At 36.5% G+C, this 14,353-nt stretch overlaps 1 protein-coding gene across 4 annotated transcripts; it reads right to left on the reverse strand.

The window, feature by feature from the left end:
- Positions 1–30: 30 nt before the first annotated feature.
- Positions 31–14,274, reverse strand: LOC113727346 (ATP-dependent DNA helicase SRS2-like protein At4g25120). Of its 4 annotated transcripts, XM_027251462.2 has the most exons (29): positions 13,853–14,274; positions 12,716–13,487; positions 12,596–12,637; positions 12,292–12,455; positions 11,143–11,338; positions 10,461–10,517; positions 10,254–10,359; positions 10,041–10,174; positions 9,841–9,915; positions 9,566–9,691; positions 9,356–9,487; positions 9,194–9,277; positions 8,696–8,809; positions 8,491–8,591; positions 7,812–7,878; positions 7,445–7,495; positions 5,905–5,982; positions 5,535–5,744; positions 5,368–5,406; positions 4,644–4,715; positions 4,468–4,554; positions 4,334–4,390; positions 3,197–3,402; positions 3,005–3,098; positions 1,927–1,977; positions 1,330–1,392; positions 1,166–1,225; positions 499–561; positions 31–416 (listed from the first exon to the last, which is right to left on the reverse strand). In XM_027251462.2, exons 1-29 carry the CDS (start codon positions 14,017–14,019, stop codon positions 327–329), a joined length of 3,558 nt encoding a protein of 1,185 aa, XP_027107263.1. In that variant the 5' UTR covers positions 14,020–14,274; the 3' UTR covers positions 31–326. The 4 variants fall into 4 exon arrangements, with proteins under 4 accessions (XP_027107263.1, XP_027107265.1, XP_071934340.1 ...); XM_027251464.2 differs by lacking the exon at positions 9,194–9,277; XM_072078239.1 differs by lacking the exon at positions 5,905–5,982.
- Positions 14,275–14,353: the final 79 nt, after the last annotated feature.

Here is a 14,353-nt window from a genome sequence, read left to right on the forward strand (position 1 = left end):
ATCAAGAGATTGTTCATCCACATTCTGGAATTCTGGAAAATGCTTGCACTAAAAGCATTCTCAATACACAAAATCTAAATACAATGTTGTCCAACCAAGCCAATAACAAAATCCTGTTAGTACATGATATGCACCTCAGTTTTGGTTTTTCATACAACACTTCCAAATTCCACTAACCTATAAATAGTGCGTTGCAATCATTGTACATGTGCATATCCGTTGCAAAAATTAATTAGTTTATCTCACAAGAAGTTCCATGTGATTTCTGGAATCAGAAGATGTGGTTGGTGTAAGGATACGAAAAGAAAGGTACAACTCCATGTATCCTATAAAGATTTGTATTGCTCTATCAAACGAGAAGCATGAAGACGGGACGTAGGGGCCACAGTGCATCCTAAATTCTGCAGATACGCAATCTGCAATCAAGGAAAACATGATATATTCATGTTGAAATAAAAGGAATGAAAAAGTCACTCACCACAAGAAACTATCACTCACCTGCTTAGAAGTGGCTTTTGATGAATTCATTGCACTCTCAATTCGTTGTTTTTGAAAATGTTCCTGGACGAGAAAAAGTAAAACATGATAGGGAAAAAGATTAAGTTGGATTATATAAAATATAGTGCCAAAGCGAGGAATTATACGCTGAAACAAAAATTACACTGTTTGAGGTAGGTATGCACAAATATCTTCTGTGCCTAACAACTAATGGATTAACTCCCTATTTAGGGACTTAGAGATTGCACCACGATCGAGGCATGTGCAGATAAATCATGGAGTACAACTGAGGACAATTTTTGGTCCTAAGCGTGAAACTAAAATACTTCCCCCAGAGGGGAGATGGAAAAAGAAATTTGACCATAAGCTTTTAGAGAGGATACTAAAAGCCAAAACATGACCAAGCCGAATTAACATAAATCCATGCCTAAATGTGCAAGACCCAGAGTGAAAACTAGTGTACCGTGCAAAAGAGAGCTCTAGTTTTTACTATGAAGTAAAGAGCAGATATGCGCTTGCAGAATCAAATACAGATAAAAAGCAGATGAATTTGTTTATGTTAGTAACATTCTTCTGTCAAAAAAGATACTTTCACTATCCAATTGGACTAAACAGCTGCATGCAGAAGCCATGTACTAAAGAAACTAAAAGTCAATAAAAGCAATACCTGCTTCTCTCTCATTAACTGAGCTCGCTTGTCAGCAGGAATTTGCTCCCACTTCAGAACCTAATTACAAAGAGATCTTTACATTCATACGACAATTGTTTTCTTGTCACATTTTTTAGTATCAAAGACTCAAAGTAATTCCAATCCATAACATAACGACTTACAGATATTGCGAAATGAAAAGCTTCATCAGAATGTAAGCAAGACTTCAATGTGCGCAAGACATCCTAGGAGTTAATCAAAAGTCAATATTCCAAATATGTGGGTATCGAAACACACTTCAGCGAGAAGTAAGATATTTGTGTTAAATATCCTCTGGAAAGAAAAGTCTGGATGGAAATGCATTTGCCTAGATATATCTGCAATCCATGTGCTTGAGATGATAAGATGTTTTTCCCCTATAAATTGTGTTTAATTTTTAATTTTCTAAAGCATGATCTGAAGAATCAATTTTCTGTATGGTGAGAAAGTAGAAATATCTTTGCTATTTGTAAATCAACGGTCAAATCAAGAATAGAACTAGCATGACTAATGCACTGCATTTAACGACAAAAATTAAAATTACAAGGGTCAAATGCACCACCTAAACAGAATGTAACTGGTCGTTTTAAAAAATTTGGGACAACAATAATACTTTTGATTTTCCACATAAAGAAGCTGAATGACAATCAGTCTGCAACAACAAAGCTGGCACAACATAGAAAGAGAGAAGCTGACATGCAACCCGATAATAAGAAACAACTTAAAAAAGCTTTAACAACCTTGCGGTTGCTCTTCTTAGCTCTAAGACGTTCATCGATGACGAAGCCAACCTGCCATGCAATGAATTCATGTGACACATTTTAAACAAAATGGGTATTAACAAAATCAAATAAGAACCAGAAGTATCAGAAACTTGCCAGCAAATCTCATAGTGGTTAGTTGTGGACATTGAATACATATATATATATATATATATATATATAGAGAGAGAGAGAGAGAGAGAGAGAGAGAGAGAGAGAGAGAGAGAGAGAGAGAGAGAGAGAGACAGCGCACAGAAATTAGATAATCAACATACAATATATTCATATTCTATCCCTGATGCAAACTAGAAAGCCGTTAAGAGGCAACAGGAACGGTTTTACACTTCTGCACTTTGATTTAACATCATAACTAAAAAGAACTCAGCCAGCAAGATTTAAGATCTAAAACTTTTAGAGAGAACATTGTCTTCTCAGATAGGGAGGACATGTCCAGTTTAAGTACCAGAGATATTTACCATGGAAAACTACTGAAAAACAGGCCAAGAAGCTGATCATAATCAAGTCCGTTTCTTTCAATTAGTTCACCATTTGAATCCACCATAAATCAAGAAATTTATATATGTCAACATGAACAATTAAGTCTTAAGTCCAACATTAGGTTACTTGATAAAAAAAAGATAGGCATGAAAGCTTCTCTTGCACCTAACTTGGACCCTCATAGAAGTCAAAATTTCTTTCATGTGGATAACAATGAAGATTTATGAGAGATACTCACCATGCAAATTACTCCTTTAATCTCTAACAAGACACATATAGGGTCTATATTTTAATTCCACTATTGTGCCAGATGGTAGATCCAAAAAGTGGACAAAAAGGAAGGAAGAAACAAGAGCTAAGAACCAGGACACCTCTCCTTCTGTTTATTATTGTGGTCATTTTCTGTATCAAAGGAGCGGAACGTGACAAAGACAATTTCACAGGTGCACAAAAAAAGGAGTCCTTGAACTTGCCTTCAATTAATTAACAACCACGGCTGAAGCTTAAATATCACTATAACTACAAGAAAGAAACAGGAAGGAGGTATGAAAAGAGTAACCTTGTTGAGTAACCTCTTTGGGTCTTGAAATGCTGGCTTTTTAGCCCATTGATGGAATAGCTGGGAAACAGCACCTCGATCATCCACATGGAATCTACAAAAAGATTAAGTTAAAAACTTGAGTGATTTATAGAATAGCAGTATCCCATTTTACTCTTAAAATCCACTCAAGGAACAATTTCAAAAGAGAACCTTCGCAAAAAACTATTAGCATTACAGCGCTCTAAAAATTCATTTGATTCATTGGACACTTCATCACAGGCTTCACAGATAGAGCCACTTGGTTTACTATTGACTTCAACTAATTCTGTTTTGGTTTGTGCACTAGTAGCAATTTCTAGAGTTTGTCGAGAAAGTTGCTGGTTATTTTCCTGCAAACTTTGTACACTCGGCTCATCCTGCAAGCAAGAAATTGAAAAAAGAAAATAATAAAAAAATAAAGAAGACCAATTATATATGAAGAAAAACCAGAAATAATTAGAAAGAAATTTTGTACCAAAACAGATTATTGACGCCATTTTAACAGCAAAATAATTGATACAACAAATCAGTGAAAAAGGTGAAAACAAAATTATTGAACTTCTAAAACCAACAGACAATGTGGTCGCATTTTAGCTACTACAAAAATCTTTCTTCTCGGTAATTAGTTGCTGGATGTACTGTTTATAAGATCCTTAACAAATAGCCAAACTTGACCCCTCTTAAAATATCCTCATTTGTGCCACCATCAAATCAAAACCCAATGTTTCTTGCTTATGTTGCATTGCTGCTTCATGGCAGATGTACCCTAATAATCAAAGAACGATGACCACCATAAACTCGAATCATACAGTCTATGAATTATGCTTAAAACATTCACTTCAAAAATATACGTCGATGATAAAGTTCAGCTTCTTACAAAGACTGAATCTGCCATTTAATGCCACCATATAGACCGCAAACTTTATGAACAAAAAAGAATTAAAGAAAGCTGATATGAATTTCTATTGCACTACTTCCTTTTGGTATGTCTTGATTTTTCAACATGTCAGATGTACATACTAATTGTTTCCTGCACATGCAAGTATCTTGCCCTTTGAGACTGTTAAACACAAGCACATTAGAGGCGTTGAGTTTGTCATTTTAGTCTACCAGCTCACAATGTAATAGACTTAAAAAAATAATGTTATACTCAATAGTTTTAGACAATTTCTACTGCCTAACAAAGATTTATCAAAGCTAGAATCAGAGCATTCATATCCAGAAAACAGAGGTCAAGATTAGTGACAGCAATATAAGGAATAACCCAAACTTAAAAAACATAAGACTTAAATTCCAACGGAAGCTTACTTGGACCTCTTGAAGATGACGTGGAATTTCTCTCAAAAATCGAGAAGGTTGAAGAATCTGGACAGTTGCATTAAAATACAAATAAGAATGTGAAATGACCAATGGATGACCAAGAAATTCTAGATGGACACAACCTGCCAATTTGAATCCATAATCAGATATAGGATGAAAAGTTTTTTCCGAGCTCTTGTCATCGCGACATACAACAAGCGTCTTTCCTCCTAAAATTGTAAAATAAGAATCTGTAACTTCTGAAAAATAAAGAAGCTCCACCAGCAAGCACAAAATTTCTATCCATGGATACACTAACCTCAACTGAGGAACCCTTTTCATTTGTCACACCATTCGATTCATGCAGCAGGGGAATCTCAGTCTCATTAACCTGGGTGATTGATCCATGCAACAGGTTGAACTCAATAAATTTGAATAAGAGTGTTCCCAACATAAGCAAAGAAAAAGCATGCATTCCCCTGTCTTTGTCTTGAATGGCTAAACGTCAAAGCATTCAATCATCTTATACAAATGTTGATGCCACTGGTCAGATGGTTTAACATCAAAACTAAGAACTGCAATAAAATGGCCATCAAGTTGATTACAGCTGGAATTTATTTACATTATCATCTATGCTGGCGGTGCAGCAAAAACATCGTATGTTTCTATTTGATGGAAGTATTGTTCAAGCATAGAATGCCAAGGATATTTAGCCAAATCAATGCAACTTTAAGATAGAGCTAACCCCAGAAAAAAGAAATGAATCATGCAGTTAAATAATCTCCCTTCCTTTCCTCTTCCCAACCCTCCCCAGTTTCTTTAATGCAAATGAGTTTCCTTTTTTACTGAAGTATGGACTGCAATTTCACTCTGAAAAATGATTTGGTATCATTAATCTTCAAAGTTGGGGTCAAGTAGGCCAGCATTCCCAGATATGGAGCGGACATCATCTGAAGTTCGCCCACAAGATATCAGGGATAAAATCTATTGTCCTTCCATGTATAAAATGGACTTTAATTGCAAGTTGCAGTTTCATATGCTACCTTTATAATGAAAACAACATCCCATTCCAAGCCTTTCGACTGCACAAGGAGACATTAACATGAAGAAAAGCAAAATAAGACGTCAGGAATATCCTAAAATCGAAACAACATGTAACACTGAACCTTAACAAAGAGAAGAAACTCTAACATTTAGTGGGTGAGAAAACCTGGTGAATGGTAGTAAGGGTAACAGAGTCTTTGTTATCCTGTCTTCTAAAATGGAAGTTTTCTCTCTCCCGTTCAGATACATAGTCAATAAAAGCTTTGAGCAGTGCCGGACAACCTTTCCCTTCTGCACCATCATCAGTCTTCACTTCAACTGTAGCACCTTGCATCGTCAAAAAATCAGAGACATCATCCAATAAATATTGGAGCACCTGCATATATGAACTGACTTAAGTTCCAAACTTGTTCAAGCATCAACTTCAGTATGCCACAATATGCAAAACTGTAGATAGTCCAGAATTCAAAGTGCCTAGAACGTTTCACCTGAAAAGATATGACATAATATGGCTAAGGAAAAACATCCATTCTTACAGATCTAAGGTCATTGTCTTCATTTAGCAATTTTCCTCCATCTACATCAACAACTGCCCGTTGTTCGAGAAGGTATCTCTGAAGAACAAAAGAATGATGTGGTGTTTTTAATAGGTAATAACTTTGCATGTAATATCACGAATACCTTAACCAAATTTAGATTTGGCAAGGCTATCTGAATGCATGAATGATACACTTCATTGAGAATGCATCCAATTCTGTCAAAAAGCAATTTGCAAAACCTTACCAAACAAAAAGCCAAGAAGTCTCAAGAATAATTTCAGTGGGACAGTGCTTTTAAACATATAAAGAGAGCACTTGAAGGCAAAGTAACTCTAAATAAGATGGTCATGAGTTGATGAGTCGCTATTCATATTAAAGTATGCCAAGCAAGATGATAGCTAGACATACAGAAAAAGTTTTTTTAGAGAGAGGAGATCTAAGTTCACAATCTAATTAGAACATTTTAAAGAAACACTATGTCAGCTTAACACTTCTCCTCATAACTTTAGCCTATCTGACAGGACCATCATCTCAACTTATGTTAGCAACAGAAGCCTCTGGAATAAGCATCAAGTTAGATATCAGATGTTGGAACTAAATGAATTATAGTCCAAGATCGTGCCTCTTGCCTGGCAAAAGAATGTCATAATCACGGGTTCTATACATGAGATATTAAAGGCAAGGACATGCATGGTGCCCATATGAACAGCAGCACAATGTCCCACTATTTGATTGTTAACCGAGTCACTGTCTACATGTGGATTTGAAAACATCTTCATCAATAGATTCAATTTGAATAGTGCATAAATGGGTAGATGTATATATATATATATATGGAACAATAGAATATGCTTTGGACGCAAATTCCTCGGAAGCATGTTCTTTCTTAATAAGTTGCAGCATTTCAAGACGTCATGGTCAATTTTTTACCTAAAAATAGTTCCAGATAATATACAGGATACGCCAACTATAACTTGATTTTCACTATCTTCTCCTAAAGAAGAAGAGAATACACCAAGAGAGGGAGCATTTTGTTCCCAAGGAGGTTACTTGCAATTCTCCCTCTGTGACTTTGCATGTCCACAAGCCCTTTATTCTGAGCAAATCAAACGCCTCTAGCAAAAGGATGCCTGAGGTTGTTGGATTAGAGGCTGAAGTTGTAGTTGGGACACCATTTGTCATTGTTGGCTCCAAATTCAGGAATATGCCTACTAGTCCAATTCGAAGAAAATAAATCCAATATGGCATACTACAAAAGAATGGCACCTTGAACCTCTTAATATATAAAGTCGATAGAGAAGTGCAAGAGTGCCTAAGGAAAACCTTAAGAGTTCTTTCTTGATCTTCAACAAAGAAAGTAACATGAGTCCTCAAAAGTGTCAGAGCCACTTGGGAATAAATTAAAAAAAATGCGCGAATGATAGGCAATTCATAAGCGGTCCTACTACTGCCAAACAAAATCTACTTTGTGTCTGTACATTGTTTAACCTCATTTAGTGCAGAATAAGAAAATAAACAAGGTTAAAAAGAGACAAACCTGAGGTATCATGTTTGACACAGATGTTATAACAGCTGAAATTGACTGTTCCTGTCAGCATCAGAAAAATTCAAATTGTCGAATTAAAGGTATCATTTAGGTAACGGATTCCAGAACCAAAAATAAAAACAATTCTACAAGCCTTGATCAGAAAAGATTTAACACCAAAATGGCTCCAATGGAGATTTTTCCACTTTCCATATAACAGAATTAGCCTTAAAAAATGGTTCCAACATCCAATGAACCCTATCCTGACCCTATGAGTAAGCAGTTTATGTCTTTTTTCCACAAGTGTACCAATATTTGCATTAAATGATTAACACAAAACTGATACTCACATATGCCACAGTTGAACAAGTGCACTTACCGTATGAATAAGTTTTGATATCATGTCTAGAGTGAGCAACACCTTTCGTCCCTGAGTAAGTTGAGTCCTATAATCAACATAAAGTGTAAGTGTATTGCGCATCAGCAAAATTTTCCACTTGTTCAAATACAACAACTGCAAAACCCTTTAAACTGCACACACAATAGTACTCTGTGAACAAAATGTACTACAGTAAGTTTGCTTCTTATTTGGAAAATCCATGTCCTCCTGAACTCTCTAATATCACAGAAGGCACTAGAAGAATTATTTATGCACCAGAACATAAAAGAGGAATAGGAACAAAAATAGAAGGTATAATGATTTGAAAAGGAAAATGTTGCAAGACTGGTATGAGATAAGCATCAAAGAGATTAAAATCAATGGTACATAGAGCACCTTACGACACTTACATGAGCTTAGTATGAATGACCAAAATAGACCACAAGACAATTGCAATCCATTATAAACTTTCGACCTAAATATCCCACTAGCAATAGCTAAAAGCTTGATAAAATAAGTAACATTGACCTGCTACAAAATATCAGAATAAAAACTATTGAAACTTTTTCTTCCCTACAACTAGATGTGCTACAGAATATCAGAATAAAAATATTGAAACATTTCCTTTCCTACAACTAGATACTCATACTTTTTCCCAGCAGGAAAAAGGACAACATACCTCTTGAAGGTGCCAGATATCTTTGCACTAAATATGTCGGTAGCTGCAGATATAAAGCTACATTTCCTTACGGTTGACACTTTATCTATATGTTCAATTACCTGAAAAAGAAGAAAGCAAGAGGACAATGGCCAGAGAAAATGAAATCAACATGAAGCAGACTAATGTAAGTGATCATGATGAAAAAAACCAACAATGAATATACCTTGTTCTTTTCCTCTTTCTCAAATGGTAGCAAAGCTTTGAATACTTTGCGATATGGTGCATCATCACAAGCAGGCAATGCTGTTCTAAGCATAGCAATAATAGCTCTCACTACCTAAACAAAGGATTTAAATATGGTCAATAACTAAGTGCAGTGTCTTCAAAAGATAGCAGAACTTCACCCCATATTACTTTTTCTTTATAAACCATTTATCGTTTAGGAATGCCCCCTAAAACCAGTAAGACATTCATGTTCCTATCCTCTACTCTGAATATATCAGGTTACTGGGAGGAAAGAAAAAGGTAAGATATAACAAGTTTGACCACATTAAGGGGATCTTAACAATTGTATAAAATGTTGACTGAAAATGCAATGCAAATCAATTGAATTGCAATATAAAGTCCTGTTCCTGAATTTGTGGTACTAAGAGTGATGTTGAATGCGGTCAAGAGAAACTGACACGAGACAATCCAGATAACAAAACATGCATACTAAAACCTTTTTCCTGTAGAAAGCTACCCCATGAATGTTGAATGGAATACTTCGATTGCGGAAGGTTGTTTGGAAAATCTTCCCTAACACCTGTCACCACTCCATAGAAGTTCAGGAAGTGCAGCTACACCTCTAATCTAACTAAATTACGGACACAACAAAATTCACCTGTCTCCGGTAAAGCACAGCAATGTTGCCAAAGTTGCACTTTGCAGCTGAACCATCAGAAGTAATTTCTAAGATTTTATCAACCACAAATGCGCACTGTGAATTTTCATTGCTACATTCTTTTACTGTTATCTGGAAAATTTAGTTCAAAAACACAAATTGGTAACTAGAAGCAAGCTAAAACCAAAATTCTTGTTTGACAATTGTTACCTTAGAACCAGAAGAATTATCTGTGAGAACATCTTTTGATTCGCATCGTTCCAAATTATTTCGAATAAGAGATGATGCAGCTTCAACAATACAACGAGTGGATCTGTAGTTTTTGTTCAGTCTAACCTGGATGGGAGGACGGATGCATACAGATTGAGAAAACTTGCTGTTAGGAAACACCACGAAATTCAAAAAGCTGAAGCAATTGAGAATAAAATATGGAACCAAGACAAAGAAGCACTAATAGCACAGTAAGAAAAGCAGATTAGGCGGACCTCTTTGTGCATAGGAAAATCTTTTCGAAATGAATGGAATCCAGAAACATCAGCACCATTAAAACCAAAGATAGACTGCATGACAAATGACATCCATTTAACCAAAAAATTCAGAAAAGGCACCAAAAAATCATCTCTAAGAAAGTGACAAACAAATTAAAAGAAAAAAATGAAATAGTGTTTTAAAAGATGAAATGAACCTGATCTTCATCACCAACAATAGTTATGCGTTTATGGGATGCAAGAATGCACAACAGACTGTACTGCATGGAACTTGTGTCTTGAAACTCATCAATAACAATTGCTTTCCATGACTCCTGGCACTCCTTGAATACTTCAGGCAGAATAATGTTACAAAATAAGAATTTTTGTTAGCTGTGTTATGCTACTTATTATGTTTATATGATGCAAACCTGCAGGAAACTCATTCAGCAACTTCACAGAACAGCTGATTAGGTCATGGTAGTCCAAAGCATTACAAGATTTCAGTATTTCTTCGTAGTTCCGTAGAATATCAGCCTATTACAGATTCCAATAGAACAGTCAAGCACAAATGAGTAGGACCATAAATGACTTTGCCGTGGCGCACACCAACTTAATGGAAAGAGATTTAAGCTTACTCCTCTCTCATCACCTATTCTGCAGCAATCTTCAGGAGTCCTGCCTGCTGCTTTTGCCTGAAACATATTACTCTTGGATGTTATTACTTCTAGACTGGATGAACCAAGTACAAATCATTCACTCCTGAAAACTACGTTGCCAGATAAAATTAGCATAGTGGAAGTGAAGTGTCATAGGGTTTGTCTGGATTGAGATGATTTCAAATAAAATAATTTACTTCACAAATTTCAATCACTTTTTTATCTTCCCAATCACCTTTTCATCTCACATACATCACATCACAAAAAGTGCTACAGTAATTATCTCAAATAAATCATCCAAACAAACCCATAGTATTTCTTAGCCTGCAGTACTCTCGGCATCTCATTTTTAGGTCGAGTCCAACTATACAGTTCCTTCAAAATAACCAATTCTGACCATGCTAAAGATTGAACAAAGAAATATGCCCATCACACCATCTGTTTCTGATTCAATCTGCTAGTTCTCTTAAACAAGCCAAGAATTCATACCACCCCATAGCAGGCAATGAGGGCAAGTGTCCTTTCTCAAGGCACATACTGCCAACTCCTATTATTCATCTACTTGTACACTTGGGGAGGAAAAAAGCAACTTAGAAGCTACACATTCAGTCCCTATAGAATGCACGTAACTGAAAGTCAAATAACTAAATTGACCACTTACCTTGGTAACGTATTTCAGCCACTTCTTTGATTCATCTTTGAAATACTGTGGGGAACTCACACCAGACACTTCGTCTGCCTGTTGAAGTTTATAATTTGACTTTTTCTTCCCATTCTCCGATAAGCGGATAGCCTCGATGACAGCTCTTCTCTGTTGTCCATGTCCATATACCAAAAACTCAGGTGTTCGAACTAACCTATTTCACAAGCTAATAAATTAGCAATCTAATAAAAGTTGAATGCTACAGCTAAATATTAGAATGAAATTAAACTTTATCAGTACACAAATTGCTGCTTCAGAAAAATCTTCAGAATTGAGTCGACCATGTTATAGTTGATACTTTCAATTCTGAAAATTAAAAATTTTGTAGTTACTCCAACACAAATAAAAGGAAGCCGTTTAACTCATTTTAGGAAGAGCAAATTATCTAAATGAACCAGCATGCTTTAGATATAATAGGGACAAAGAAAAAACAGCACACGTGACACAAACACCAGGACAGGTAAACAGTCACATAGTCAAAATGACGTCAAATTTGACTAGAACATGCTCTTGGGATTTCAGGTTCAGTTTTACACAGCAATTAGACTTTGTTTGGAAAATATCACATAGGGTAGATAAGATTGTGTATTCCGAAAGTATCATATAGTCAGAGAATACCAGATAGAAAGCACTTATGTACTCAGAAATTGTCAATAGTAGGGAATCAAATGAGAGCAGCAACAAATACAATCCACAAATTGTATTAAAAGTCAACTTCAACTGAAAGGGACGCACTAACAATCTATTAGGTAGCATATAGTTGGTTTGCGGTTCTACTCAAAATACGAAAATTGCAAATAGAATAGTCAATGATATTACACCCTCAAATCAAACCCTGGGGCAAACAATACATTGAGATGTTAACAAAAAATCTTCCTACTATTCTTGCAGCTTTATGTCTTACAAGTTACAGTCATGAATAATTTTTATCAGGTGAGTTCCTGAATTAGATTGCAAGCAGCAAATCAACTTCAGCAGGACCATTACACTTACCAATGACTCATTTAGGAAGATGCCTATCACGGTTTTTTAAGAACAATAAATGTAAGAACAAAAGACACCATGGTCTAAACTTCGAGGACAAAGAACAAAGTAAAAGTATCATACTTCTCAGCATGCAAACGACAAAGTTGTAGCGAAAATGAGTGAAATGTGCTGATTGTGAGCTCTTTGGCTTTTGCTTTCCCTGCCACAGCTCCAATACGCTCTCTCATTTCAGATGCAGCTGCTGTAGTAAATGTCATTGCCAAAATGTGGGACGGACAAATTCCCTATATGTGATTAAGTGTTGGAATTAACTGATCAATGAATCTAAAAGCCCCAAAGAATTGACGCCAACTGTAGAATTCTACAGAACTGTGCTAAAAGCAAAGGACAACAACCAATCACAGTACTGAAAAAAATGATTTACCTGGTTCAGCAGCATGATAACGCGCCCAACCATTGTAGAAGTCTGTCATTTACAGCAAAAGTAAGCTATGACCAGAGAAGAAAATAATTTTCAAATTCAGAACTAGCGGATGCTACTAACCTTTCCACTTCCTGGTCCAGCAACAATCACCAAAGGAATTGAAATGTCACTACAAGCTGCTTCCCGCTGCCTCTCATTTAGAGACATGATATATTTAGCATACTCTTCAGGCATGCTCTGTACCTGTGTGTCAGAATTTCTTAACACTTCCGATACACATTCCTGGCTGCTACTGGAGTTCAATGCACTTTCAGTATTGAACTTCTTATCTGAAAGGACAAGATTAATGAAAGTGTTCTCCTTCCCACTCCTGTTGCTAACATGCTGAATCTCCAACGGAATACTGTTTGACACCTCTATTTCAGATTTTGCTGCTGACTTGTTACATAAAGCGTCAATTTCCTCCAGAATGGATTCATCAAAATCATCATCTAAAACAGTAGAGAAAGATAAGGGTTCACTCAAGCTAGAGCAGCTAGTTTGCCTCACAGGAGTGACAAATGAATCCGACCCAATCCCATCTTTCAGGAAAACATCTCTTTGCCTTGCATTTAGATCAACATCATTACTACTTGAGAGATTCACGCAACACTCTGATTGTTCTATAGGAGTTTTTAACGAACTTATATTAATTACATTCTTGGTGTCTGCAGTTGCGCAAATATCAACATTAACCTTAGCTGGAACCCTGGGGCATGAATCAGTATTATAATTGCGGATTCTCAAGTTGATAGTTTCAGAGGATGGCGCGTTCATAGGTATCTCAGAAAGGGGAAGTCTTTTAATACCCACCACCTGAGCAGGAGACTCATTTTCCCATCCGACCCCATCTCTACGAAAAAGATATACCATGAGAAGAAAGCACGTTAGGACAGATGATATCAGAAAATCAGAATTCACGCTCAAACTCCTTTCTATGTTATCAAAATTAATCGTAAACTTTATGTTTTTTTTTTGGAATGGGGAAGACAACCTTAAATTGTTTAAGAGAGTTCCGTCCTCCGTTTTTTTGATATTGATTTCTTTTGTCTTTAATTTCCAAGCACATAATAATTGACTTGTTGTATTTCCAGGGTAAATGTACACAAGAAGAAAATAAATGTGAAAATAAATCAGAATCCATTCGACTAGTGCTAACGACGTTAAGTGTAAAGCAGAAACCCTAACATCAGAGTAAGCATAAGTCGAAGAGCTTACTTGCGGGGATATGGAGAAGAGAGATTGAAGGGTTCGGTTTGGCGAGGTCGCTTGCGAGCAAGGAGCGCCTTGGCAGCTCTGAAATTTTGAGAAATACGAGACCGCTGTTCCGCCGATAAACCACCTTCGCCCCGGTCGACCACCAGATTCTCCTTGTTACTCGTCATCTTCTATGAAATCCGGCTTTCACATTATGATAGATATACGCCGACCAAAAAAGCGGCGCATTCGTATATTGTGAGGGAGACAGCAAGCAAGCAGGGGAATGCGGCAGTTGTGCCCGGGAGAGGGCGTTGGAGAGACTGAGGAGAGCGAACGAGCGGGACTCACTTTTTTTCAAATATGATGACGACGTCGTATTCACTACGCAATCGAACTTTTGGCAACCTTCGGCGTCGTATTGACGCAAGTCATGGCGGTGGCAAGATAGCTTGAAAGGGCGGAACGGCTTTTGACTGAACAACCGTGGTAATAAAATGGATTAATTACATTTACCGCCCT

The sequence above is a fragment of the Coffea arabica genome, chromosome 2e (assembly GCF_036785885.1).
Source record: "Coffea arabica cultivar ET-39 chromosome 2e, Coffea Arabica ET-39 HiFi, whole genome shotgun sequence".
NCBI lineage: Eukaryota > Viridiplantae > Streptophyta > Magnoliopsida > Gentianales > Rubiaceae > Coffea > Coffea arabica.

Bases quoted from the DNA above. Each gene is read 5' to 3' on its own strand.
- LOC113727346 (XM_027251462.2), bottom strand. From the start codon at position 14,019: ATGACGAGTAACAAGGAGAATCTGGTGGTCGACCGGGGCGAAGGTGGT. The intron at 7,879-8,490 runs GTATGTTGTCCT...TGTTGATTATAG, and splicing joins ATATCTGGCACCTTCAAGAG to GACTCAACTTACTCAGGGAC. The intron at 4,716-5,367 runs GTAGCATATGAA...TCAATCACCCAG, and splicing joins ATGTTGTTTTCATTATAAAG to GTTAATGAGACTGAGATTCC.